Genomic DNA, 22,195 nt, shown 5'->3' on the forward strand with positions numbered 1-22,195 from the left:
TGGCTGCATCCCAAAGCCCACGGCTGAGCCCAACTGTGTGTGTGTTTCTCCTGTAGCAAGACTGTCCTGGTGAAGGAACCCGCACAGGCTCAACTTCTGGGGCAAATGCCCATCTCGCTGCGGTGCGTCTCTGAGCAGCTCTGGTTCGGAGCAGCTGGGTCTGGGGGCACGTCCCTCGGGCGGCAGACGGCTCTTCCCACCAGGCCCTCCCGGGTCTGGGGTGATGCTGGAGGGACCAGGTGAGGCGGGCCTGGGGAGCGGATCAGAACCTGCGCAACCCGCAGGGCACTCACGCCACAAGATTCTACACCAATGATCTCAGAACCCCATCGCTTCACCTCCTCCACCCCCATCCAGGACCTCAGCTGCCCCACCTGCTGCCCCACCATCGCCACGGTAACAGCCTCCCACCTGGTCTCCCCACATGCCTTCTGGCAGCATCACAGCCAAAGTGATCTTTTTTGAAACGTAAACCAAAATGTGTCCTCCTGCCTGAAACCCTCGGCAACTTCCCATCACACCGAGGAAGATCGACCCCCTTCCCCAGCCCCCAGGACCCTGCCGGCCTCCCTGACTCCTCTCCCACCTCCTCTTGCCTGACTCTTTCAGGCCCCGGATCACACCAACCTCCCTGCCCTGCATTCCCTCTGCCCCCCGACAGCTCCGCTCTCCTCCTCTGTGGACCCCTCAGAGTTGGCGCTCACTCTGGGCGCCAACCCAGCCACGGCTCCCACATTCCACATGTGTGTGTCTAAGTGTGTACATGTGCGTACCTCTATCTGCATATCAGCATCTATCTATTCATGGGCCTAATGTGTTTACTTTCTCTCTCCCTGGTCTGTGAAGACCTGGAGCTCCTGCCCTGTGGCCAGTTATGACCCTGACAACAGTCACTACCTGCGCTGGGCTCTGTGCTCGCTGCACGTGTGTTGGATTCACGGAAGGACGGATCAGCCTCACGGTAGAAAGACCGGTCATCAGTCAGACCCGGCGCTCACGTGGATGTCACGTGAGTGAGGCGCACATCGCGACCTTTCAAGACCAAAGTTGTCCTTTTTCTAGCTTCAGTTGTTTGGGGTTGATTCAGTGCTTGGACTGTACAAGCCAGGACAGCTATAATGGGACAGTTTTGCCTTATTTGCCCTCCCCGTCAATATTTTTTTTTTTGCGGTACGCGGGCCTCTCACTGTTATGGCCTCTCCTGTTGCGGAGCACAGGCTCCGGACGCGCAGGCTCAGCGGCCATGGCTCACGGGCCCAGCCGCTCCGCGGCATGTGGGATCTTCCCGGACCGGGGCACGAACCCGTGTCCCCTGCATCGGCAGGCGGACTCTCAACCACTGCGCCACCAGGGAAGCCCCTCCCCGTCAATATTTGATGTTCAGATGATCAAATCCTGTACCAGACAGGCTGGATGGGAATGATCTCTTCCTCCATCCATTCACCATATGGGGCTGGACACTGGGCTCCACAGATGACTGAGCCAGGGCCCCAGGAAGCTCCCAGGGTAGAAGGAGAGAGATGAGAAAACCAACCAGCACAGCTGAGTGGGGTGAGGCCGATGTTAATCTGAGCAAGGACAGCGGCAAGACCTCCGGCTCACCAGCCAGACGGCCGGCAGGGTGCCCGGGGAGCAGCAGACACACGTGAGTGTTATTTTACGCTCGATTTCCCACCATCGGGACTGCTGCACGCAGACTTTGCATCGTATAATCAGAAATTATTCAAACCTTTGTTGGCTAAAATACAGAAGCAATTGCTTAAAAACACGCCTTTCTTGGTTTCTATCAGATACCCAATTTGGTACAAAGCGTACCAGGCAAACAATTTAAAGATCGTAATCAAACAGCAAACGTCCTGCCCTGCATGGCGTTGGATGAGTCACCCAGCTTCTCTGAGCCCCAGTCCCTCGCGCAGAGGGTGTTGTTTACGTGGGACTGAGCTATCGCACGTGAATTACGCACGGCGCCCCAGCGCACAGCAAGGGCCTCATGTTGATCTGACATCGTTTGTCTGTGTCATCGTGGAGCTGGCTTATAAGTTATGCCCGCTACTCACCGCCTGCCCTGGACCCCAGAAGGTAGGAGATGTGGAGCCAGAGGGGTGACGACGTCAAGTCCAGGGGAAAAAAAAGACTGCTTGGCCATTAGCACCGAGCAGAAATGAAGCGACCCCTCCCTTCATTCTCAGCAACCTGCACCCGTGGGCTGCTCCTCTGGGGAACTGGCAGGGGAGGGGTGGGTGGGGGAGGGGAGGAGTGCGGCAGCTGGTGCTGAACAGGGTCTCCCGACCCTCCCCCGCAAGCCCAGCACGTGATCTCAGCCCCATCTCGGCACTTCTCAGCCCCGAGCCTCCAGGGCCTCACACCCCCTCCAGCCCGCCCTCCGCTTCCCTGAAGAGCAGCCCTGCCCGCCTCCTGCGGGGTGCCAGTGCCCGGGCCCCACTTTATGCGGAAACTGCTTTGGGACTGGGCCTCCCTGAAGCTGTGCAGCGCAGCCGGTCTGCAGAGTGCCGGGCCGCCGGCGGGGCCGCGGGGCGGGGCTGCCCCTGGGGCCTGGGCGCTTAGCGCCACGTGGAAACAGTTTTCTCCTGAGTCTTCCAACGAGAGCCATTTAAATTCCTGTAGCCATTGGGGTGGAGGCTGAGAACCAGGGATGAGCAGGTGGGTGGAGCTGAGGCTCCAGGGAGGGTGCCGCGGAGGGCGTGGGGCGCCCAGACCTGGCGTCTGAATCACAGGCCCAGAGCGAAGGGCCTTCAGCGTGGGGCTCTCAGGGAGGCATCGCCTGGGAGGCCACAGGAGCTGGTCTTCCCCGCAAGACTGCTGGGGAAACCGTGACTTGAGCGAGGCCCCGAGGGATGGATGGGAGAGCGGGAAGGGGCATGGATGGGAGAGCGGGAAGGAGGGCCGTCCAGGGACAGGGAGGAGAGGGCGGCGGTGGGAGAGTGTGGGACGTTTGGGCAAACGGAAGAGCTTGCTCCATCTGGCTGGACTGCGGGGGGCTGCAAGCGTTCCCTGGGGCGTCCCTGTCACCCCAGCAATACAGGGCAGCCAGGCCCAGCCCCTCCACCCTGGGGTCCCTCTCTGTGCAGTCGGGGTGACCCAGCAGCAAAGCAGTGACAGGTGCTTCCTGATTCCCCCCAACCACATGGTCACAGGATGGGCTGTCATTGCCCCGAGAAGGGGGAGGCCCCTGACTGAGTCCCTGCCCTTCAGGCTGGCCTTCCCGTACTGAACAGGGCACATCCCCTGTCTGGTCCCCCAGCTCCCAAGGGGGCAGAGAGGCTGCCAGGAGGGGCTGCTGTTTCTGGGCTGGTGGGGAGGGAGCAGAGCCCAGCTCTGCCCTCCTGCCCTGCATCGACCAAGGCCACCCCAGAGGGCTCCCAGGGTTCCCGGGGGGCGGGGGGGCTCTGAAGTTGGGGAGGTTTAGGGTGCTCCCAGCAGCAAGGCCCGCGAGCTAGCTAGGCAGTCCTGGCTCTGGAGCCGTAGATCCGGTTCAAACCCCAGCTTTGCACTTACTAAGTGAACGGCCCTCAGACAGCGCCTAAACCTCTGAACCTGTTTCCCTATCGACAGGGGATGTGGCCTGGGGACCGTGGGCGGTTGGCCAGAGAGGACACACGTAAAGCGGCCAACACAGGCGTGCACGGGGGCAGAGTGAGGAACACGTGCGGGCGTGTTGTGTGTGGGGAAAGGGGTGAGCCTGCCCTCTCCCAAGCATTTCTCCAGTTCACACTGTCTCCGCCCAGGTCGGCCCGGTGGGCGGACTGGACTTCCCGGGGGAAGTGAACCCAGAGAGGCCAGTGCCACGGCGAGTCCGCAGGGACACAGACACCTGGGCCTGTGGGACAGTCTGGCCAGGAGGAGCGCCACCAGCCCCCCCGGCCCCAGGGCGGGCCCTGCCCTACCCTTTCAAGAAACCAGCCTGCAGTATCAGGGGTGGAGCCCCAGCTGGGAGCCAGTTCTGCCGCTTCCTGTGGGCAGTGGCACCGACCCAGGCCAGCTCCGGGCGGGGCCAGCCAGCAGCAGCAGGGCGGTGCTGCCCCCAGCCCCGGGGTCTCTAAAGGAGAAGGCCTGACCTGGAACCCAGAGAGAAAAGAGGCTTCTGGGGGCTCCGTAGACCCTGCACGAGGAGGGCCAGCCCGGGCCCAGCGCTGCTGACCTGGCTTGAGCCCCGGAGGGGGCCGGTGACAGGTTACAGCCCAATTAGCAGAGACAGCGGCCAACATCCGTCACACGCTTGATGGGCAGCGAGCACTGGTCACCGCACAGGTGCGGCTCTAGGTTTCAGATGAGGGAACTCAAGCACAGAGAAGGCAAGTAACTTGCCCTCAGAGCCACAGAGCTGGGAAGTGCAGGGCTGGACTTTGATGTGCTCTCCAGCCGGAAGCGCTGGGTTTCAAGGCAAGCAGGCCCCAGGAGAACCCGTTGTTGTCTCTTAGTTTTTCCACCTTGAAAGTGGGCATAATATGAACCAGCTCTGCCCGGGACGCGCACCAGTGTGGAGAGAGAGCCTGAGGGACGGGAAGGGTCTCCGTCTCTGACCCAGAGCCTCGGAGCCCGGAGGTCATTTTCCCTGAGCACGTGGGTACACAGGGGACCGACAGATCCCCGAGGCAAGGGGTGTGGCCAACGCAGGGCAAGGTGGGGCCCGGAAGGACTGGGGCGCCTGGGGTACAGGGGACGCTGGGCACAGCAGGGGTCAGGTGTCTGGTGGGCAGCTGGTCAGGACACCCAGGCCAGCTCCTGGCCATCCCCCACCTTTAGTGTCTGGTTCTGGCCCTGCTGCGTGGACAGCACAAGAGTGAGGGAAGGAAGAGCTGAGGGGGAGGCGGGTGTGCCCCCACCCCAGGCACCTCCACATCCTGAGTCCATCGAAGGGTTTCAGTGCACATGTCGTGGTCCCCCCGCTTCCCAGGAGAGAGTGAGGAGAGCGCACACCCTTGCCTTGGACTTGGACGGGCCCCCTGCCCTAGGCTCTGGGCCCTGGCCCTCACTCACTCTCTCCTTGGTGAGCCCGCCTGCCCAGACCCTTCGCTTATGGGTGGTGCTAACGGAAGGGCACACAGGGGCCTGCTGGCCTCCAGCCAGAGGCGGCACTCGGGTCAAGGGTAGGACTCGTTTCACGATGCCAGGGTGGGGACTGGACCACCTGCCACAGTCAGAGCACAGCCAGCTCTGCATGGGGATGGCGCTGGGGCACCCGAGGGCCTCTCCTGGGCACCGGGGGACCTCAGGAGAAGAGAGAAGCGGGACCTGGCCTCAGGGAAGCTGCCCTCCGCGTCCGCCTCTGCACGGGGTTTTCAAAGGCAAGACCATGCCCACTGAAGCAGAGAGACGGGCATGAGGACCCTGTCGGTTGGGGAGGTGCGGTGCTCGGCACCGAGACCTCACCATCATCCCATCCTGCTGCCCCAGGGAGATGCTGGGACACAGGAAGTAGAGCCCGTGGGGACTTGGTGGTGGTTGGAAAATTCTGGTGTCCACTTCTGGGCTCGATGCCCCTCTCTCTGGTGGCAGGAGAGGGGACCATTACGGAGGAGAGGCTGGGACACTGGTGCAGCTGTCGACTGGGGAGCGTGAGGTGGGCCGTGCCCAGGAGCTCTGGTGGGTCTCTCGGGGGCAGTGGTGAGAGCCCCCGTGGGCCCGAGGTCCTGCCACCTGCCTCCCTGCCCTTTCGGGCCGGTGCCGGGGGCCCTCCCGGTCCCACCACAAGCCCTCGGGCTCTGTGAACGCGTCAGGCTGGCCCCTGCTACCAGGGCCTATGTCTGTGCTGCCCCTCTTCCCTCCCTGCCCGCCCCCACCCCGACTTTCTCCTCCTCACTCTCTGGGGCCTGGTGAGGACACCATTTCCTCCAGGAAGGCCTCCTAACTGCCGGGGCGAGGCCGGGGGGCCCTGGTCTGCGCTGCCTCAGCCCCCGTGCGCCCCTGCCATCGCGCGGAGCTGGACCCTCCTGCTGCTGTGCCTCTCCCCGACGGGGCTGCACACTCCTGCGGGTCGGGCCGCCCTGTCTAATCACAGCGCCCCTGCCCGGCACAGCAGCTAGCATACATTTGGGGCTCAGGAGACATTTACTGAATGACTCAGTGAATGAACAAGGAATGAGGCCGAGACCCCAGGCCCCACCCCTCCCAGGTGCCCTGGGACCATAGCCTCTTCATCTCAGCGTCTACCACGGGGCTCGGCACACAGCACATGACGAAGAGGCCCACACATCTCTCGAGCATGGAAGGGCGATGCCCAGAGAACAGGAAACTTGCTCTCCGTGCGTAAGAGGTGGCGAGACCCTGACAGTTACTGGCCAGGGTGTGCAGAGCAGGGAGAAACGAGCTCACTCTGCCTGGAAGAGGGTGGGCGGCAGTGCCCCTTCCGGTGGAGGGAGAACTGAGCAGAGGACCCTGGACGGAGGGACAGCTGCGTGCAGGGGACCCCAGAGAGCAGGGTGGCCCGCCCCCTCCCGCGCAGCTTCCGCGTCCTCTGCCGACTGGACCAGGGCCCCGTCCTCTTCAGCTCAGGGACCCTGCGACCCCGGCTCGCAGTTCAAGCCCAAGAGGACCTCCAGATGGTGGGGGGAACCGGGGCACGCAGACGGCCCCAGGCCTCTGAGGCGTGAGAAGCCGCCTGATGAAACCGGCCTCCTTCCTCCACCTGCTTCTCGCACCCTGGCCCAGAGAGGAAGACAGCAGGTGTGCACAGAGGCCTCATCGCTCCCGGGAGTGACTCACTCGTGAAGCCTGGGGGCCGTGTGGTGCCGCCAGGGGCTCCCATCACAGCCTCTCTGCCCCGCGGCCCAGGCTGGGGAAAGCGTGGTCATCCCCGGGCCGCGCCCTCTCCCCACCGGGAGCGGCCGAAAGCCCTGGTCCAGGGGCCTGTGTCCCTGAGGGCTGCTGTCCGCCCCGAGTCCCTGCGAGGCCAGGGTGCGCCTCAGTTTTCCTCCCTCTAAAGAGAAGTGACAGGATGCCGTGGGTGCGTGGTGGCCTTTATTACTGGCTAGGGGGGGCGTGGGGGCGTGGTGGGGCACGAGTGCGGCTTCCGGCTGGGCCAGCTCCTGGTCTGCGGGCGGGAGCGGGCCTCCAGTGCTGGGGGACCCCGGGAGCCGGGGGTGTGCAGGGCGGGGACACCGCGAGGCGCAGATCCCGGGAGAAGGCAGCTGCGGCTCTACTTCCAGCGCCCGGTGACTTTGGCCTTCCCGCGGGTCTTGGAGCTGCAGGAGAAGCAGGGCCCGGTCAGACAGGACGAGGGGCAGCCCTCCACGGTGGGTAGGTGGGGGGCGTGGGGGGCTGCCGAGGGCTGAGAGGGGCAGGGGGCCACCTGGAGCTGCCTCCAGAGACTCAACAGGGCAGCAGCCTCAGGCGGGGGTGGGTGGGGGTGGGGGTGGGGAGCTCTTGGACCCTAAAGGAGAAGAGGAAGGGGCGGGAGGCCTGGGAAACAGGAAGGGGGGGAAGGGGGCGGGCGGATGGAGCTGGGATGCTCACACTTTCTGGTTGTCATTGATCCTGTTGCGGAGAACGTTGATCTGTAAGAAAAGGAGGCCAGAGAGAGTGACCCCGCGGCCCCCCCTGGGCTCAGGGCCCGGCTGGCCTGGGGATGGGGTGGGCAGGACCGGGACCCCGCTACTTCTCCCGGGACCCCACACTAGGGCCCCAGGCCATCACGGTGAGAAGTAAGCGGCTGCGTCCCCGGCGAGGTCCCCGCCACCACCTCCGCCGGGAGGCCTGGCCCAGTGCATCCTCAGTGGGCTGAGCTGCTGCCTCGAGGCCAGAAGTGGGGAGACCCCAGGGCTGGAACCCCGGGAAGTGTCTGCTCAGCCGCAGCGAACCCTCAGACTCCAGAAGCACCAGCCAGCCCAGCGGCCACACGAACGAGGCACACGGTCACACGACGGCTCACCTCGTATTTCTGCTGCTTGAACTTCTCCTGCAGGTCGAACTTCTCCGCTTCCAGGTCGTAGATGGTCTGCCGCAGCTCCTTGGCCTTCTCCCTGCACAGGCCGTGGGCGGGGGCAGTAAGGAGGGGCCTCACCTGCCTCCCTGCTGCTCCGGACCGCTCCCCTTCCCGGCCCTCCCCCCACTCCAGGCCTGCCAAGGCCCCCCACCCCGGCTGACTGCAGTGCCCGGGACTGAGGACGGGGCACTGGCGCCGCCAGGGCACAGCCCCGAAGCGCGGAGGGGTGGGGGTCGCACCAACATCTTGCGCAGGTGGGGAAGGGGAGCGGGGCTCTGCCGCCCTGGCCAGCCCGTCGCGGTCCCGCCAAAGCCGCCGACGGAATAAGTGGGGCGGCAGCGGCCCCTGGCGGCTCAGGCGAGCCGGTGCCCCTGCCCTCGGCCCGACGCCCCTCCCTCGCGGGTACAGCCCCAGCGAGCGGGCAGCCACCTCAGCTGGTCTTCGTTCAGGTGATCGATGGCCAGCACTTTCCTCCTCTCGGCCAGAATCTTCTTCTTCTTCTCCCGCTCCGTCTGCCTCTTCCCAGTTTTACGCTCCGTCTGGAGGGGGTGAGAAGCAGGGGAATGGGTTAGTGAACACCCCCTCCTATCCCCACACCCCCAAACCCAGCGGGGACAGAGGCTCGGCCTTGCAACCCCCAGGCCAGCAACTGCCTGGGCTCCCCAGGAAACAGACAGGTGGGGGCTCCCTGGACCCCTACCTCCCCACATCTCCCCCCAGCCCAATGCCTTCCCCTCCTGGGGCTCCCCAGACTACAAGGAGGAGGAGGGTTTGAGGACTGGCACCCACCTGGGCCTGCAGAGCCAGGACAGCAAGAGGAAGACCCAGAGAGAAAGATGCAACAGTGACAGAGACAGGGAGAGGGGAGGGCACAGGGACACAGGCAGAGACACAGGAAGGAGAGGGTTCAGCCGTGCTGCGGGCCACCTTAGTTACTGGACGTGCGTCCAGGGTGGGGTGGGGATGTTTGACAGCAGGGCCCCCGCTCGTAGGGTCGCCGTGGGGCGCAGGGGCCAGGAGGCTGGCCCAGTTCTGAGCTGGGGACTTGGACATCTAAGAAAATGTTCTGATGTGTCCGCTGCGCAGAGTTCAACTTCCCATCTCTCCGCCCCTGGGAATGGGGTATCTGGTGGGGGTGAGCTCCCAGGAGCAAACCAGCCTGCGTCCAGGCAGCACTTAGCCGCACTCCAGGGTAGCTCGTCTGACCCTCTCAGAGCAGGCAGGGTGGACATTAACCCCATTTTACAGATGAGCAGACTGAGGCTCCGGGATTGCATGAGGCCACACACGGTGGATGTGAGACGGGGCACAGGGCCTGCCGGCTCCACCAGCCAGCGTGGGGCTAGGGCTGGGAGGGGCAGTGGCGTTCTGGGCTCTGCTCACAGCGCTCATCCCAGCAGCCCCTCCCAGGGAAAGCCAGCTGCTGCGAGGGCCAGCTTCGGGTCTGGCGTGAGAACTCAGTCTCGCAACAGCGGCTGGACATCTCTTCCCGGGATCCCGCGCACAGTCACTCCTCACGACCCAGGACGCCTGGAGGCCCCCCACCTTCTGGATGTAGCCTCCAAAATGCATCATGTTAGACAGAGCCTTCTTCTTCCGGGCCTCATCCTCAGCTTTCCTCCGGCTCTCCTCCTCCTCTCGGCGGGCCCTCTCCTCCTGGTTTCCGGCAGGGAGGGAGTGGATTAGGGCTGGGGGCCGGACACCCTGATTCTGGGCTGGCGCTGGCGGTCCTTGTGGCCAAGCACACTGTCCTGGGGATTGAGGGCACTCGGGCATGGGGCCTGCTGCTGCAGTTTGTTGGCCGGGGACACGGGACTGAGCGAGCGGGGTCCCAACTCCTGACAGTGAGGGTCCCCGCACCCAGGCCAGGAACAGGAAGCCCCAGGGGTGGGCGGCATCACTGGGGCGGGGCCCCGGCAGCAGCAGCACAGGACGGGGGCCGCTGCACCTCAGTTCCCGGGGGCGCGCTGTGCAGGGAGGAGGAGGGGGTGCCTTAACCGCTCAGGGCCTTTCTGTTTAGTCGCGCACGCAACGCCCAGCGTCGCGCGGGTGCTCGCCCCGGGCCGAGTCCCTGTCTGCGCGCGCGCGGAGGGCCCGGGCGGGGTCGCTCACGGCCAGGCGGCTCTGCCGCTCTCTGTCTCGCTGCGCCCGGATCCGCTGCTGCTCCGCCCGTTCTGCCCGCCGTTCCTCCTGCGGAGGGAGCGCCCGCTGTGGGACTGACGTCAACGTCTGAAAAGTGTCGGTGGGCTTCTCCGTGTCCCCTGAGTGTCCCCCCCCCCCGCCCCGGCCGCTGCCCTGTGCTGGAGGCAGAGGCCACGTCCTGCCGTCGGCCAAGCAGCACGGGAGGTAGAGGGGAGAAAGGAAGGCGAACAGCCTCTTGTCCCCCGGAGAATGTTTTGGGATCCCGGAGGTCACCGCATCTCCCCTCCGTGAGTGGCGGGGCGGGGGGGGGGCCCGGGGGGAGCGAGGTGGGGGGCAGAGATGATGACTCGGCTCCAGCCCTCGGGGGTAGGGTGCTGGGGCCCCAGGGGCTCTTGCTGGACCACCCCCGGCCCCGGGAGGCGCCCGACACCCACGATCCTGTCTTTGAGGGAGATCAGCTCCTGTTCCTCTTTCTTGCGGTTCTCGAAATGCGCCTCAATCAGCGTCTGCAGCTCGTTCAGGTCCTTCTCCATGCGCTTCCGGTGGATGTCCTGCGGGGGGGCGGGGCTCAGAGGCTGCCCACCGCACCCATGCCAGGGGGAGGGGCCTGGGTCCAGGAGAGCAGCTGGGGCCGGACCCAGGACACTGTCGGGCACTGTGTGCCCCCCCGCCCGTGACCTCCCCTCCGCCAGGAGGTCCTGAGCTCTCTCCCAGGGGGCCTGCCCTCCCCAAGCCCCCACTCACGTCAAAGTCCACTCTCTCTCCGTCGGGGATCTTGGGTGGCACCAGGTTGGGCATGAACGGCCTGGTGGGCAGAAGGAGGCGTGAGCACCAAGCCCTCCCTGGACCAAGGGGCTGCAGTGCTTGGGCGAGCAAGGTCCTCTCCTCCCTGCAGAAACGCGGCCGCCGCTGCGCAGCCACCAGCACAGTGACACCAGCATGGCGTGCGTACAGGAGCCCCCAGGCCGCTCAGCGCCAGGGTCCCACGGCGCCTGCACGTGCCCTCACGTTTACCCACAGAGCAGGAACCACTCATCTCACTCAAGGAAGCCGAGACTCTGAGACACAGCGCCTGGCTCAAAACCACCAGCCAGGAAGTAGAGAAGCTGCACAGGTGACAGCTTGGCTGACCCACGGGACCTCCCCAGGAGCCCACGCTGGTCCCCACCCCCTCCCACACTCGCGTGGGACTCCAGGCCCCGGGCGCTGGGCCTGGGTTTCCCGTCTACCTCATCTGTGTGGGGCTGAACCGAGACACTGCAGCGCTCAGAGCAGCGGGGGAACGGGGAAGGGGCTGGACTTCCGGGCCGGGCTAGTTTCAGACCATCCACTCGAGCCGGAAGGCACCGCAGGGAGATGCCTGCGTGTGCTGAGGCGCCGTCAGCTGGCGGCCTTGGCGTTCCCGAAACCCCCATCCCACCCGGCACCCAGAGCTCCCAGGCAGTGTCACGTATGTGGCAACAAGTTGCTCCGTGTGGCCCTTGGTGACGCTCTGAACCCCACGCCGAGGCTGACGCACACTCACTGCTCGGCTTCCCCGAGTTTTCCTCCCTCTTCCCCCCCCTCCCCGCCCCACCTCAGCCACTGAGGATGGAGTCCTAGCGCTCCTGTAGGGTCGGACAAGGTGTCCACCCAGGGCCACAGCTAGTGCATCATTTTCCTCTAGATGGACACAGTGCTGACGGGGGCAGGGCCCGGAACTGGTGATGGAGTGTGGGTGGATTTCAGCCCCCATCGCCCCCCCCGACCCCACACACCCTGGCAGCAGACGGCGGAGACCCTCGTGCAGTGCACAACCTGTAAACCATACGTGGCAGTCTCTGCTCGCTGTGCCACCGTGCACTGCGGTCCTGCCCCAGTTGTCCTCCCGCATGAGCCCTCTGCTCCCAGGGCCTCGCCACTCACCTGGGCTTGGGCTTGAACTCCTCCACTGGGCCATCTGGAGAGAAGGGAAGCACACGGCCACGGGGTCAGGAGGCCTGGATCTGGTCCCACTCTGCCCCTGATGAGCCGGGCACCTGTGGGCCTCCGTTTCCCCATCCACCTGTGAGTCCCTCCCGGCCCCGGGTTGCAGGAACACCCAAAGAAATAAGCCGCAGGGTTGCAAACCCCACACTCCCTCTCGGGGCTGCTCCCCGGGGGAGCCTCGGGAGACGCACGCACGCACGGCCCTCTCGTTCAGCAGTGCTGGCCTCACGGTGAGGAGGGGTCCAGGGCACGGTCCCTGGGGGTCCTGGCCCCAGAGTCCCCTCCCGAGCCTCTGCCTCCTCGGTTGCCCCCAGACCTCCTGGCGGCCCGGGACCAGGAAGCTGATGGGGCGTGACCCTGAGACCCACTGGCTGCGCCCCTCCAGAGGCATGACTGGGGCCACCTGGGGAAGGCTGCCAGCCAACAATGACCGCAGCAGTGACCCACCCCACGACCATCCATGCCTGGGATCTCCTCCCCCAGACTCCCCACCCTCGAGTGGTTCAGCTGGGCTCCAGGCGCCTCGTGTGTGGACGTGGCTGTGACCACTGCCCTGCCCTGCCTGGGCCCTTGGACATCGCCCCTCTCCCCTGGGCACCACCGGGGCAGCTTCTCTGCAAAGAGGAGCCCGACCTCCAAACACGCATGGTCACCGAGTTGTGTCCTGCCTTCCCCAGCCCCTCCCCCGTCTCCCTGGGGTCTCCCCCAAGCTGCTGGAGGGGCTCCCCGGCCCCCCAGCGCCTCCTCCCAACGCCCAGCAGGCCCCACCTTCAGCCTCTTTATCTTCGTCTTCTCCACCTTCTAAAGAGAACGTGAGAAATCAGTAAAGGTCCTGGTTGCGAGCTCACACCCCTGCCAAGAGCCTCCCCGCGACAGGTCCTCAGCCAGTTGTGCCCTGTGGGGGTCTGGGGTCCGGAGCTGTCTGTCTGCACCTGCCCTGGGCCCAAGACCACCGGGACCAGAGGGGCACGTGGCCAGCGTTTACTGACAGGGCGGCCGAGGGCTGAGCCCCGACAGGACGAGTGGCCGCCCAGGCTGCAAAGCTCGGTCCAGGCTGCAAAGCGCGGTCCAGGCTGCAAAGCGCGGTCCAGGCTGCAAAGCGCGGTCCAGGCGGATTTCTTGCTGCTGTAGGAGTGGCTCTGGGGCTCTCGCCACCCCGGGCTCCAGGACAGAGCCCCTCGCACCCTCAGCCTGGGCGGAGCCTCACCTTCTGTGTTGGTCTCCTCCACGTCAGTCCCGCCTCCAGCCTCTTCTTCCACTTCCTCCTCCTGTTCTGGAGAAGTGAACCAGACACAGTGAACACACTCATGCTGGCAGGCAGAGCCCAGGGCGGAGGTGTGGGGAGGGGGCCTGCGACATCCAGGTTCCACGTGAATTTGGGGGTGACTGATGTGACAAGACGGGGGCTACTCTGTTCTTGGTTTAAACCAGAAGTCCGCAAACTATGGCCCAATCTGGCCCCCAGACTGTTTCTAAATAAAGTTTTATTGGAGCACGGCCCAAGCTGCTTTCATGCAACAACAGAGTTCAGCGGCTTCCACAGGGACCAGGTGGCCACAAAGCCTAAAACATTTACTATCAGCTCCTTCTCAGGGGCCTGGAGACTGGCTCTGCACCTGGAGGCCTCTGGGAAGGCCAGGCGGGTGCTGGGCAGCACCAGGGAAGGGGTGGGGGCTGTCTGCTGGGCTCTTTCTGTCGACTCAGCCCCCCTTCCCCACCCCGTCCCCCGGTGCGGCACCACAGGGGTCAGGGGAGCGCCTGTCCCGGGCTCAGACCCTGGAGACCCTTCATCTGTATTTGAAAGAGACCAAAGCGGGACTGTGTGTGGGTGAAGGAGCTGCCCCGCATGTGGACGTATGTACGGTCCAAGGAGTCAGGGGGTTTCTGTTTTCATCCACTTGCTTGGCAGGGTGTAGACCCCGCCCCAGTCAGGCACTCCGAGTGGATAGACACATTCGACAGCATGGCGCTAGGCACGGGGATGCCTGCAGAGGGTGCTGATGAAGACCTTGACTGAGGCTCTACATGTGGTGGACTCCTGGCGGGGGGGCTGGAAAGCCTGGAGCTGGGGGGGAGGTGAGGCCAGCACGGAAATGTCCACACCCCTGGCCTCCACCCCCTGCCTCCACACTGGTCTCCACCCCCGGCCTCCACCCCCAGCCTCCACCCCCGCCTCCACACCCGGCCTCCACACCCCCTGCTTCCACTCTTGCTCTAGGTCTGAGTCCTCTCTGAGGCCTGAAGAGTCCTCTTCTTTTTTTTTTTTTTTTTTTGCGGTACACGGGCTTCTCCCGTTGTGGACACGCAGGCTCAGTGGCCATGGCTCACGGACCCAGCCGCTCCGCAGCATGTGGGATCCTCCCGGACCGGGGCACGAACCCGTGTCCCCTGCATCGGCAGACGGACTCTCAACCACTGCGCCACCAGGGAAGCCCGAGTCCTCTTCTTTGATCCCTGCAGGACCCTTACCTCAAAGAAGATCCTTCCAGAAGGGGTGAGAGGGGAGGGCTGGCTAGCAAGGACATGGCCAGGTGTGGGGTCCACCTTCAGGCCATCTTGTTAACACCTCTCCCACCCCGTCTGATGTTTCAGTTCCCACCTCGCCCAGTGGGCGCCCAACACCCCCAAGGGGAACGCCCCAGCTGCCCCCACATCCTCAGACGTCACTACCAGAAAGTTCCCGCTAAAATTCAGTCCGAGTCTGTGCCCGCCCACCCCACCCCATTCACCTGCAGCTATGCACACTTGCAGGCCGACATCCCCTCCCAGAGACCCTCCCCCTAACGTCCATGCACGATGTGCTGACGTGATGCTTTTGAGGATCTGCTGAGCCTCTAAGGGGCAGGATCCACCCTTCCCCGGGGGCAGAAGCCTGAGGGGCCCCAGGGCCATGCTGGGCCAACTGGGGGCACTGTAGGGACAGAGAGAGGCCTCGTGACCACTGGCATGTGTCAAGTGCTCAGGAAGAAGGGAAGGTTAGGTGCTTGCAGGGAGAAGGGGCACCACGCTGAGGGGACCATGATAATGAAAATGATCAACAAGTAGGAAAAGGGCAAAGATCCGAGGGTCAGAGTGGACCCTCGCCAGGTGACAAGGTCTTCATGTCTACGTGACGTGTCTCAGATACCTGGACACCTTCATAATCTCATTTGAAAAAGCATTAAACGGAACGCCTTTAGGTGTGGTCATGCTATTACAGCTACATTTTCTAAATAGTGCTTATCTTTTAGAGATTCATACTGAGCTACGTAAGCGTGGGGTGATGTCATGATGTCTGGGGAGGATTCGTCTGCTCTAAAATACTGGGCAGAGACAGTACGTGAGAGAAGATGGGCTGTAAGTTGATGGTTGTGGAGCTGAGTGATGGGTGCATGGGGGGTGCATTTTTCTATTTTTGCCACTTTTATGTGCATTTAAAACTTTACGTGGTAAAAAAAAATTAGAGAAAAAAAGCAAAATTCATTAATTGGAAAAAAAGCAGTGATCCCGTGTGAACCACCTGGTGGGCGATAGAGACAAGTTTAAACCTTTTGCCCCAAGACCTGAGCACCAGGGTTCGGGCTGATCCCAGCTAGGAGCTGGGATTGGTGGAGGGTCTTTGCTCAGCTGAGAGTGGGAGGCGGGGACCATGGGCTCTCTCCACGCCACCCGTCCTCCCCCGCCCATCCGTCCCCCATACCTTCCATGGTTCCTTCTGCTCCGGGGATGAGACACGGCCACAAGAGGGGAGAGAAGAGACCATCAGTTTCAAAGCAGGCTGTCCTGCGCAGTGAGTGTGGGGCACGCGCTTACCTTCCTGCTCCCTGCGGTGCGAGGGGAGATGCTGTCAGGAGCACAGGGCACACTGCACACACGTGTACACACCCCCTGACACCCACACACCACACCCTGGCCTTTTCCTGAAGATGACCCCAGTTTTTGCCCTCCGCACTGGGTGCTGGCATCCGCCCGCTCTGCCCACCCGCACAGCCTGGTCTGGCCCAGCCTCCGGTCCCGCCACCTCTGACCACCCCCAGGAAACCTGGCTCAGCTGCTGGTCCCCTGCGCTCTGTCCACCCACTCCACCCGGGGTCCAAGTCCACGCAGGAGGCGCAGCCCCCCCAGGCCCTCCACACTCCGTGCCCAGGAGGGAGGTCCACGGGGTCCAAGCCATGCCGGCGTTCGTGTCCTTCCTGTGCACCCACTCCCCACAGCAGATGACTGTTTGGCCACCAGTATGTGCCCCCTCCCCGGCGCCTGGGACAGTGCAGGGGACAGTGCAGCGCAGGAACAGCGGCTGCCCGGGGCAGTGATCACAAGGGCTCTGAGGTGGATTCCTGGGGCACGGTCGCTCTGTGGCCTCGGGGTCCTCATGGAACCTCTCTGGTCCATTCTCGGGAGGCCCAGCTCCCAGCAGCAGCCCACTGCCCCGGGAATGGGCTCTTTACTGCCAACCCCGCGGGGCAGCCCAGAGGCACAGGGCTGGAAACGAAGGGGTGCAGCTCTCCCGGGGCCCCCAGAGGGGCGCGGCCCCAGCCCACAACCGGGCATCTCCCAGGCCAGGTGCACGGAGGGGACGGCCCCCCAGCATGACCCTGGTACTCACCCCTCGGACTTGTCCACCGCCTCCTCCGCGTCCGACATGGTCTCCGCTTCCCTCCGGAGAGAAGAACAGTCAGCACGGGCGGAGGGCTGGCCTCCCGGCTCTGCGAGGAACGCTGGGCCCGCAGTCCACCCGAGACGCTGACCACCCGCCCCTTATCCGCCTGTGACGGCAGCAGAGCCCACTGCCTCCTCTGTCGGGGAGCACAGCAACCCCTGCACCACGTGGTGACCGTCTGAACCCCAGCTCTAAGCCTCCCCAGCCTTGCCAGCCTTGCCCAGCGACCAGGGGAGAAGCTCTGCCCCATCCACGCAGTCTCCCCTGGGAGTGGCCCAGCGTGGCATGGACGGTAACTAGGCAACAGAAAGGAGCAAACCGGGGGTGCAGCCGACACACCAGCCGAAACTCCCGGGAATTACTCTCCCTGGGGGGAGGAAAAGCCGAGGCACGTGGTTCCACCCAGAGATGGAACGTTCTCGAAGCGGCAAAGCTGTAGAAATGGAGAACAGATTGGTGGCCGTGGGGGGCTGGGAGGGAGGTGGGCGTGGAAGGAAAAGGCACACGAGGGACGTCTGTGGCTCTAGAACTGCTCAGTATCCGTGGTGGTGGATCCTCGGGCCTGCACGGGCTAAAGCGGAAGGGAATTCCACCCTCGCGCTCACACACAAAGTCGAAGGAGAGCGGGGAATCCGTGTAGATCACGGATGGTGCTTCCACGTCCCGCTGTGATGTGGTCCTGGCTGTGCAAGCGCTACCGCGGGGGACACTGGGAAGTGGGTGTGGGTCTCACGGCAGCGTGTTTATCTACCCCGGCTCAGTAAAAAGTCCAACTCGATGGAGTTTCTCTGGGGAAGCTCTCGTTTTGAGATTCTCCCCCTACTACACTAGGAACAGAAAATCAAGACTCTCCTGTCAGCTGAGCATTGGGGCAAGTCTTCCCAAAGCGCAGAGTGGCCGCATCCTGGCTGCCCAGCCCAGAGGTCTGCGAGGACCACGCTGACACCGAGGAAAGCGTTTTACCGTCACTTCCCCGCAATGCCGGGGAGAAGCCAAGGGAGCGGTGGAGACTGCCCTCACGGGACTGGGAGGCTGACCTGGCTTTGAACGCTGGCTCCACCTCACGTTTGCCTGTAACCTTGGAAAGGTCGTTGACCTCCCTACACCTCAGTCCCCTCTTCCCCGAAGGGGTGATGCCAGGCTGCTCCTGGCACCCGGCGCTGCAGCCACCAGCTTCCGACTCAGCCTGCGGTGACAGCGGCACGGAGAGCGGTGCTCACACCCACACCACCTGTCCCTGCACACCCCACTGTCCCGGCCGAGACCCGCCCCAGGCACCCATCTGCGGACACGCAGTGAGCCACGACTCTGGCGGGTGGCGTGATGTCCACTGCAAGGCAGCCCCTCCGAGGCCGAGAAGTTCTGAAGGAGCCTCTGCCCCGCGGCCCCTCTGGCGGAAGACCGCCGCAGCCTCCGACCGGCTGCTCTTTTGAACCTGGCTCAGCTCGTCCAGTCCTGCTGGGTCAGGGCGAGCGCTGCAGCGGGCCAGCCCCCCTCGCTGGAGTCGGTGGGGCAGTGAGGGCGGGGCCAGGCACAGGGAGCTTTGCACAGAAGCTGGCTCCCCCCGGGTGAGGGTGGCAGTGGGTGAGAAGAGGAGATGTCAGATGTGTAGGGTGTCCTGAGAAGACATACCCCAGAGGGTCTTCAGATGGGGCCTTGCGGGGAGAGTGGCAGGGGAAGAGCCCCCAGCCCAGAGGGGGTGGGGGTCTGGCAAATGAAGCACTGCCTGGAGCCCCAGGGAAGTAGCCAGAATCAGTGGCCCGAGAACTGGGGAGCCCCTCCCTGAACCCCGGGTGGAGTCTGTCACCTTGGCGCAGGGAGGTTTCCCAGGGAAGGTGCGTGGCCAGACTGGGGCTTGGGGTCTCTCTCTCCTCTCCTGCCCGCCCACCCACCGGCTCAGAGCCATGGGGCACAGCCCCGGAGACCGCCCCCTGCTCCTCTGAGCACTGTCCAGCTCCTAAAAATAGCCTGCCGGCCACGGGGTGTGGGAGGGGGGCTTTCAGCAGAGGAGGCAGCCAAGACAATTGTTCAGGGGACTGGGGACAGGAAGGCGACGGGCCTGGGCGGGGCTCCAGCTTGGAGACCGTGGAGAACCCGGCAGGCGAGGTACCAGGATGCCCACGCCCGGGCCCCCACCTGCCACCGCAGGCTGATTTCTAGCCGGTCTCCCTCACGGCCAAGAGAGTGGGGGCACATTTCTTGGGGAGTAAAGCAAAAATGATAGAAGGCAGAGAGGATGCTGGCCATGCGGTCAAAAGAGCTGGGTTTAAAACCCAGTTTTTGCTGTGTGACCTTAGTTAAGTCACTTAACCTCTCTGGACCTCAGTTAACCTGTCTATAAAACAGAGGAATGGGGGTCCCATCCCTCAGCCCTTGTCCCCGGCATTCAACTGGCACCTTCCTAAGCCTGCAGCTGTTAGCCCACCAGCAGAGCTAGGCCAGGGGCAGTGGGCAACTTGATCCTCTCAGATTCCTCTTCTGCCAGGAGAGAACGAGGCCTTGCCCTATAAGACCCAAGACCCGGGTCAGAGGAGGAATTCAGGAGGTCAGGTGCTTCCCAGCTGCACTAGGACAGGAATGTGCTTTGAGATTCCCCGCGCTCCAGGCAGCCCCTTTCCCAGTCTGTCTTCAGCCTGCCCAGGAGAAGAGGGAATGGCTCTCCCTCCGGAGGAGCTTAGAGCAAGCGCTCTCCCGGGGTGTATGGAGGTGGATGGGGCAAGGGTCACACTCGCAGGGACCCTGGGGTGGGGGGCAGCTGGACTCAGGGTTAACCCTCTAACCCAGTGAGCTGGGTTCACCCCCCATGAAGGGGTCTCCCAAGGGGGTCTCTCCCCATTGCTCAGCCCGTGCCCTGCCTGGGGAGGGGTGCAGTCCTGGGTCTGGGAGGGCGGATGAACCCCGCCCGTGTCTGCCTGGAGGGGCCTCCAGGGGCCCCTGCTGCCTCAGGACGGTGTCTGAATTCCGGGAAAAGAGAATTCGGCCACAAGGACTGTTCTGACTGATGAGAACAAAGCCTCGCTCTGCTCTCTGGGGGTCGAGAGGGACCCCTTCCCCGGGAAGCCTCAGGGGCCCTCTGCCTGGAGGGGGCGTCCCCATGGGTTGGAGCATCAGGTATTCAGAGGCCTGGCAATTATCTATCCCTCCTGCCAATGAGGAAGCTGAGGCCCGGGGAAGGAAAGCCGCTCACCCGAGACTTTCCAGCAAAACCACCTTCGTTGACAGATCCCAGACTCAAAGCCAAGCCTCCAACCTCTCCCTGAGGGCCCTTTAAACTAGTCTCAGAGTCCTGTCCCTGCAACACCTCCTCAGAAGCACCCAGGGGAACGGGGCCTCCCCCAGCTCTGACACCCTCTCAGAGAGGACTTGGGGACTCAGGACAGAAGGGCCAGGCCACAGGACACCCGTCCGCTCTCCAGCGTCTGCCCGAGCCTTACCCAGAGCAGGAGCTGCCGAAGACCGGTCCTGCGGTGTCCGCAGCCTCGCAGGGTCTGGACGAGGGCAGGGGATGGAGAGGGCTTTAAGCAGACACGCGGTCGGCCGGGAGCCAAGCCCCACGGTGGAGGAATGTGCGGCAGGAGACACCCTGGGGGGGCGGCGGGGGCAGGGGGAGCGGGGCTGCTGGCTGTTACTTTGGCAGGTGCCGGGGACAGGGCTGAGGGAACAGGCACCCCAGGCCATATAAGCCCATGTGGTCGTCCAGCTGCTCAGATAAGCTATTTAAAACCAGGACAGATAGGCAGGGGACAGGAGGCAGCAGGCATGTAACACAAACCAGCTGTCCCTCCTGAGAATCCCAATACAGTGGATGCCAGCGGCGGGGTGGCAGGCTGGGGGCAGGGCCGGGGGCGCAAGGCGCTTGGTCAGTCTCTGGGCGGGGGTCTCGGGAGCAGAGGCAGGGCTTGTCTGCAGCTCGACTGAAGTGATGCTGCGGATGAAGGCGCCTTCCAGGCTACTGGCCGCTTCCAGCAGGACGAGCAGCCTTGTGGGGGAGGCAGGCTCTGCTGGCCTCAGTGAGCACATCTGCAGAGTGGGTCTTCTCCTTGACCCCCAAGCCACGTGGCAAGCCCTCCTTACTGGGCAGGGGTTAAACCCGATACAGGAGGTCGGGTTCAAGGTCGGACATCCAGCCAAGAATGAGGGTTCTCCTCAAAGAGGCAGCTGGTTGAGTGGAGGGGCAGGGAAGACGGTTGAAGTTCACGCCACTACGGCTTTAAAGTTAGGCCACACGGGACTATCGTCTGCTAAACCCACGAGATCACAAGGTCCGCGAGGCCGGCGTCCAGGGCTGTGGAGTTTGCCTGCACATACGTGGCTGCCTTGGGAACCACAGGCCGCGTCCACCGCCGACGCCCTTGAAAGGGTCCTCCACGTGCCCCGCCCCCACTGCGCTATCAGACTTGCGCGTCACTCCGCTGAAACTGTCCTTCCATGGTCCCCGGTGGCCTCTGAGCCCAGTGGTCTGATTCCCCACCTCCAGGCTCAGTCCCTGCCATGGGGCCCTTTACGCTGCCAGCAGATCCGGGGCGGGGCAGGCTGAAGCCACAAGCCTGCTGCCGGCTTCCCGGGGATCAGGGAGGAACAGTGAGTGCAGCCAAGCTGTCGGGAAAGAGGGGGGATGCCCCACCCCCCGCTCTCCTGGTCAGCCCACCAGGACCTTAGCCTCGTCTTGCGTCCTGGCCTGGAATCTCCTGGAATTTAGGAATCGCTTTTCCTAAGCCCTCCCTTAACTTGAGCTACTTCAGTGCGTTCCTTGTGAGCTCAGCAATCCTTCAAGTGGGACGTAATTCGCTTGCATGGATGCCCGGGACAGAGGTCTGGCCACCTGAATCCCCGCAGGGAAAACCTGGTAGGTTCTTGGCATCCGTGGACTGACTGTGTGAGGCTCTCAGTAAGTGTCCTAAGGTGGGAATTTGACTCGGACCGTGGGCGGCCGTCGCTCAGCCGGTGAGTCTAGCCACCCTCCAGCCACCACATCCGACCTGCCGTGGACGCCCCGTCCCTGCAAACAGATGTAACGTCACCTCCTCGTGCTGACGGTAGAGGGAACGAAGAGCAAACAGATGGTGCTCGGCCAGAATTTTACTGGCAGAAGCAGATGCTGGTTACGGTGCTTGCACATGTGAGGACCCACAGGAGGAGAGGCTGCTGGTGAGGTCCCGGGTCTCCGGGCAGGAAGGCAGGCAGGCAGGGCCCGGAGTGTGGGTGGGAGGGTGGGGGCCTGTTCTGTCCCTGGAGGGAGTGGGCTGTCACCTCCTCGAGGGGCCTCCCCCCACCTTGTCACCCAGTCACCCCCAGGCTGCACACTCTGTCCTCACACTGTCGCCAGCTGAAGTCATCCTGGGCGTGCGTCCATCCCCCGATAAGGGTGCGTGCAGGGTCCTCGTGTGCGGGATGCACTAGTGCAAGGGGGCAGGAGTCGTGGGGTGCTGTCCCCCACACCCTGCCCGGCAGTCGGCCCTTGATGGGCACCCCGGTGCGCGGGTGCGGGCACCAAGGGCTCCACC

At 63.9% G+C, this 22,195-nt stretch overlaps 1 protein-coding gene across 2 annotated transcripts; it reads right to left on the minus strand.

Annotated features, from left to right (window-relative positions):
- Positions 1 to 6,956: 6,956 nt before the first annotated feature.
- On the minus strand, positions 6,957 to 21,902 carry TNNT2 (troponin T2, cardiac type). 2 transcript variants are annotated; one of them, XM_027096066.1, is made up of 15 exons: positions 20,126 to 21,902; positions 16,638 to 16,683; positions 15,845 to 15,855; positions 13,260 to 13,325; positions 12,821 to 12,853; positions 11,990 to 12,023; positions 10,829 to 10,889; positions 10,519 to 10,635; positions 10,055 to 10,132; positions 9,488 to 9,598; positions 8,732 to 8,737; positions 8,372 to 8,481; positions 7,889 to 7,979; positions 7,474 to 7,514; positions 6,957 to 7,202 (listed from the first exon to the last, which is right to left on the minus strand). In XM_027096066.1, the coding sequence occupies exons 1-15, from the start codon at positions 20,367 to 20,369 to the stop codon at positions 7,157 to 7,159; spliced, it is 1,095 nt and encodes a 364-aa protein (XP_026951867.1). In that variant the 5' UTR covers positions 20,370 to 21,902; the 3' UTR covers positions 6,957 to 7,156. The 2 variants fall into 2 exon arrangements, with proteins under 2 accessions (XP_026951867.1, XP_026951866.1); XM_027096065.1 differs by lacking the exons at positions 8,732 to 8,737; positions 16,638 to 16,683; positions 20,126 to 21,902 and having other exon boundaries at positions 6,975 to 7,202; positions 15,732 to 15,891.
- Between the last annotated feature and the right edge of the window lie 293 nt (positions 21,903 to 22,195).

This window comes from Aethalodelphis obliquidens, unplaced genomic scaffold (genome assembly GCF_003676395.1).
Source record: "Aethalodelphis obliquidens isolate GAN/ISIS:26980383/991018 unplaced genomic scaffold, ASM367639v1 scaffold97, whole genome shotgun sequence".
NCBI lineage: Eukaryota > Metazoa > Chordata > Mammalia > Artiodactyla > Delphinidae > Aethalodelphis > Aethalodelphis obliquidens.

Bases quoted from the DNA above. Each gene is read 5' to 3' on its own strand.
- TNNT2 (XM_027096066.1), bottom strand. From the start codon at position 20,369: ATGGCCTGGGGTGCCTGTTCCCTCAGCCCTGTCCCCGGCACCTGCCAA. The intron at 10,133-10,518 runs GTGGGTGTCGGG...CTCCCTCCGCAG, and splicing joins TCTCCCTCAAAGACAGGATC to GAGGAACGGCGGGCAGAACG. The intron at 7,203-7,473 runs GTGAGCATCCCA...CTTCTCCTGCAG, and splicing joins ATCAATGACAACCAGAAAGT to CTCCAAGACCCGCGGGAAGG.